This window comes from Mus pahari, chromosome X (genome assembly GCF_900095145.1).
Source record: "Mus pahari chromosome X, PAHARI_EIJ_v1.1, whole genome shotgun sequence".
Classification (NCBI taxonomy): Eukaryota; Metazoa; Chordata; class Mammalia; order Rodentia; family Muridae; genus Mus; species Mus pahari.
In genome coordinates, this window is record NC_034613.1 from 94,898,117 (window position 1) to 94,903,681 (window position 5,565).

Here is a 5,565-nt window from a genome sequence, read left to right on the forward strand (position 1 = left end):
GACAAAAATCTTTCCATATCCTCTACCTAAAATTTTAGTTGGTAAGATGAAATGCTATTCACAACAATATTTGAGAGACACATAGGCACTCTCAAAGTCCTCTATCTTCTTGTAAGTTATTCTCTACAGAAATCAGTTACATACCTATACTCCTTAAATATATTTTCCTATAACATAAGAACCTTATATATTCTGTCTATGGGATTAAGAAAAAAGTTAGCACTTAAAGGGCACATATCAAGTTGAAACTGTGTTGGATGGTGTAATTTAACCAGAGTAAGTAATCCAATTCATATCACTCCTTTCTGCCTCCTGTAGCATTAATTTCAATTGTGTCTTCACATCTTCAACCTTCTGTCTATCTAAACTGCCTTGAAAATGCCACCTGTCATAGCAATGGACAGGGATGGGATAAATCACATATTTAAGTGCCGTCAATGGTGTTAAGAACTGAAGAATTCTCATTAGCATACCCATGGTAATTGGATTTGAAGAAAAGCTAAGTACTCGAAGTTGAGAACAGCAGGTTAGGGCTGGGATAAGAACAGAGACTGTAGAATCTGTTAAAAGGCAATGATTAATTACCAGATGCTGCAAGGTGCTAGAAACTTTCTGCAGGAGATAATAAAATGGCTCACAATATTCCCAATAAATTGGATTGTTGCTGATATTCAGCAACTTTAAACGGTTTGCTTGAGGGCACTCGGACAGAAACTTGAAGTCACTGTAAGACAGTCCACAGGATGGCAGATACAAGAAATCCAAACCAGTAGATAGTACACTGTAGGGAGGAAACACAAAAGTTCTTATGAAAAATGAGGACTAGGTGAGGGGAACAATATTCATGAACCTAGAACAAACTACTTTAAGCATGTAATGTATTAGCAACTAATGATGTGAGTTTTCACACACTTAATAGATTTATGAGTCTGTAAAAGACAATTTNACACTCTCACATATCATATTTTAACCTTGACAACGTGTATAATATGTTGTTACAGAGTCATGTGAAAATATTATCTACTTTGTAATTACAGCACAATCAAGTGTGGAACTAGTTCACCTCCTTGAAACAGGACATAAGGAACAACCAACTGGAAGCTCCTTTGGCCAGTCCATAAATGGCAGCCTCCACAGTCACAGCTTGAACCTTGGAGATAGCAGATTAGGAAAATCATCTGACATCAGCCTATGGGTATATGACTGTAAGTTCGTGCACCTGTGCTACAACATAAAGTTGCTCTCAGTTCCTCCTCTCTTGACTGCTAGAGAAGGACTGCATGCATCTTTTCCCCTTTATATTTCTGGACTGAGCACAGTGCCTGCCCATGCTTAGCTGACTAAGGTTTCTGAAAGCCCGTTTTTCTCTTCAATTATAGAAAGATGGCCTTTCCTGGTTGTTTTTAAACTCCAAGCATTACCCATGCTGAGGTAGGAGACAGGGTTATGGAAAGCTTAAAAATATCTAAGAATTCTTTTTCTCATCTTTAAAACTGGATATTAATTTAAGCCCAGTATCTATCCCAAGCCCTTACCTCAGGACATTTTCAAGATGATCTGTGAGGCAGAATGAAGACAAACTGAGCTCCTTTATGTGGTCNATACNCCTCAGTTGGGTGATAAAATTTCTAAAGNTNCTCCCATTCAAAGATCTACAAGCGATTTTCGACAGGCTAAGTTTCTCCAGTTGTATTATGTGAGGCAGAAGGGCGGTGACTTCGGTAAGAGAAGCCTCATCAATTGCCAGGAGACCAACACATTTCAGATCCAGATGGATTAATGCATGTCTGCATTCACACAAATTATTAATTTGCAAATCTCTGCAGCACAGGTGCAGAGAGCCTCGNCTCTGCTCTACTTTATTCAGAAGCAAAGCAAAAAAATCCCTTTCCCTCAAAGTGCCATCAAGGGAAATGTCCACTANTAATTCCATAGGCAGCTGAGAGGGCTGAGCCTCAGACTTGGAGCTTGAAAGACTCTCCCGGCCTTCAATTTTGAAGATAGAGTGCTCNGAGTAAGCACAAGAATGAAAACAAATTGTTGATTTAGTAGTGATCTCAGGACATATGGTCTTGCAGCCAGCATCCTTCCTTAAATCTAGGACCCTCAGTTTAGGGCTCCTGTAGGTTGAAAAAGAAAAAGAAAAAACAAAACAAAAAAGCAAAACAAAACAGACAAAAAACAGAGGATATGAGGGGTGGCAAACTTCAATATAACCAAGCATGAACAATAGTAACGTAATGTAGTGACAACATAATGTTTTTCTTCTATCATTTCATATACTAGGTATCAGCAAAACTTTCCTATGTTAATTACTTTATCCTTCCCTATTTTCTATAGCAACTAATGTTCACAAATCTTGCTCACCCGTCTCTTTGCAATGACTCCATTATGTATAGCTATCAATAGTAGCCTCACTCACCTCTATTACAAAATTACAACCCGCCATAAGACATCAGAGTTTCTAAGATAATCTCAACTGACAGACCAGCCACCTCACATGCATTTTCAGCAGTCACCATTACTAACTGTGGACGATAGAACAGCATAACTAACTGCTGTTCTCTTGCAATAGGCTCCATTATAATGTTTTGCTATCTTACCATATGTGAATTATACACATTCTTATTGAAATGCTGAGTTCTTGGAAGAAACATCGGAAGATCCCTAATGTACTTAATGTTCTCACGTGGAGACAGAAAAGGGGCCAAACCTTTACATTGCTCTCATGGTCTTGGAAATCCCATCCATGGAGGCAGCAGTGAACAGAACAAAACTTTCCTTGGGATTTCCTAAATTTCATGGATTACTGTGGGCTCAGAAAAATCAAATCACTTTATTCNTGGTCTACACTTCAGTTTTTATTTGTATTTCTATTCCATGTACATTGAAGTTTTCCTGTTTGTGGGTATCAGATCCTGTAGAACTGTAGTTACGGTTTTGAGCTGCATTATCGGTACTGGGAAATGAATTCCTCTGTAATAACAGCTAGTGCTCTTAAGTACTAAACTATCTCTGTAGCCCTTGGTCTACATTTTTAATATCAACTTACTGCCAATAACTCTTTCCCATGAAAAGGAAACAGCACTAGCTTTTTCGTTATTCTCCGCAAATCCACAGCAATCTTAATATTAATATCTTTCTTTAGTGCAAATAATACCATACTTCAAACCCACCAATAGTGCCCTCAATTACTTACATTCCATATCCAACACTGTAAGACANTTGTTTTAAGGTGACCTCACATTCTGGACTAACAGCCCTGTAAATTTTTTCACTATTTGTATATACTACATCCGAGAGGATAGCAGATAGAGGCATATCCTCCTGTGTTTTACTATCTCTCTATTATACCAGGTCTTACCTAGTAGCTGAGTTTGGGGCAGGGAGAAACTGAAGACTCTCAACCAAGTCTTTCAGGAGTTCACGCTTGGGTTCCTCCACACTTAATGCCCCAATGTGGAGACAGGCAAAGGGCCACACCTTCACCAGGGCTCTCAGTATATTCTTGTGCCTGCCCGTGAAGGCAGCAGTGANCAAAGGGACAAAAAGCTCCCTTGGGATCTCCTCCAGAGCTTGAATTGCNGCATGTTCATTACTCAATAGACATTTTGTAGCAAGATGCAAAAGTGTAGGCAGATCTTTGGTGTCCATCTTAATGAACCTACATTTTCAGTGAGAAACATTTAGCAAACATGATAGATTTCCACAGTATTTTCTTTGCAACCATTGTTAGCAACATAGATAATTATCTGTACCATATATAGGTAATAAAACATCCACTTGTAGAGGCGTCTACTTGTAGGGCATAGAAATTAGTTTGTGAGTATATTAAGGTCTATTTGTTTATGAATACACATACAACCAACTCTTTTTCATATGTATGTATACATAAATATGTGTGTGCAATAAAATGTCAATAGAAATGATCACTAGGTTATCAGAAGGCAATTTTGTTCACTTTGTTACCTGACTCCTGACAGTTTGTCTCAAAAGTACACAAGCCATTACAAAATTCTTTGATGGGCCAATCCAGACAAATAGAAAATACTAAAACATTAAGTTACCTGTGATTCTGAGAAAGCAAAAAGAAANACAGAATCAAAATATTCACCACTTTTTCCTTTAATACCAAAACCAAGGACTTACTATAAAGAATTGTCCTGAGACCTCCACAGAGCTCTTTGACATGCACCCACCTGTGTTTAAACACATACCATGCAAACACACAAAAAATAGTTTAAAAATAAATCAGTGGCTCTGGTGCACTCCCAGGGAGGGGGTGGCCTGCAGAAGGGACACAGCTTCGGGGAAGGATCCTGTTTCTGGCTCAAGTCACCCAGCACCTTCCCTGCCCAAGGAGGGGTGTCCACCCCAGAGCAGTCTCAAGGCCTGAGCCAGAAGGAGAGCCCTCTTTGCTCTAGTTCACTTGGGCTCCAGTCTGCACTAGTAAGAGTGTGGACCACAAAAGACACACAGGTTTGGGACAGACAGAAGCAACCTAACTTCGGGGACAGAGCCTGTTTCGGGTTCCAGAAATTTGGGCCCCTTTCTCTCCAGAGGAAAGGTGGCCAGCTATGAAGGCTCTGTCTGCCAGAGAAGGTGAGAAAGTAATATTGTGACCAGGGTCCCTCAGTGGCTAGTCTGTGCAGGTGAGTGAATAAACTGCAGAGGCAACACATCTTCTGGAACAGGCCCTGTTTTGGACCTACATCTTCAAAAAAAAGGCAGATCTGAACGCCAGTCTTCTGTGCACATTCCCTGATAGAGGAAAGCTTACCTGCAGAGAGTAATCTGACCACTGAGACTCAAGAGAGAGCTGGACTCCCAGGACTGCTGACAGAGGCTAACTGAATCACAGGAGGAACAAGCTCCAACCAGAGACAACTATAACAACTAACTCCAGAGATCACCAGATGTCGAAAGGCAAACGTAGGAATCTTACTAACAGAAACCAAGACCACACACCATCATCAGAACCTAGTACTCCCACCTCAGTCAGTCCTGAATACCCCAACACACCCAAAAAGCAAGAATCTGATTTAAAAGCATACCTCATGATGCAGTTAGAGGACTTAAAGAAGGGCATTATTAAAGAAATGTAGGAGAACACTGCTAAAGAGATACAGGTCCTTAAAGAGAAGCAGGAGAATACTTCTAAAGAGGTAGAAGTACTTAAAGAGAGAGGAAAACAGAAACAAACAGGTGATGCAAATGAACAAAACCATCCAAGACCTAAAAAGGGAAATAGAAGCAATAAAGAAATCCCTAAATATGAAACTCTGGAGATATAAACCCTAGGAAAGAAATCAGGAACCACTGATGTGAGCATCAGCAATAGAATACAGGAGATAGAAGAGAGATTCTCAGCTGCAGAAGATTCCATAGAGAACATGGGCACAACAATCAAAGAAAACACAAAATGCAAAAACATCCTAACACAAAACATCCAGGAAATCCAGGACACAGTGAGAAGACCAAACCTTCGGATAATAGGAGTAAATGAGAATGAAGATTTTCAACTTAAAGGGCCAGCAAATATCTTCAACAAAATTATAGAAGAAA

General features: G+C 39.8%; 1 protein-coding gene across 1 annotated transcript; it reads right to left on the reverse strand.

Annotated features, from left to right (window-relative positions):
* Positions 1–267: 267 nt before the first annotated feature.
* On the reverse strand, positions 268–3,657 carry LOC110314458 (melanoma antigen preferentially expressed in tumors-like). Its single transcript, XM_021188801.1, has 3 exons — positions 3,365–3,657; positions 1,536–2,120; positions 268–781 (listed from the first exon to the last, which is right to left on the reverse strand). Exons 1-3 carry the CDS (start codon positions 3,652–3,654, stop codon positions 268–270), a joined length of 1,389 nt encoding a protein of 462 aa, XP_021044460.1. The 5' UTR covers positions 3,655–3,657.
* Between the last annotated feature and the right edge of the window lie 1,908 nt (positions 3,658–5,565).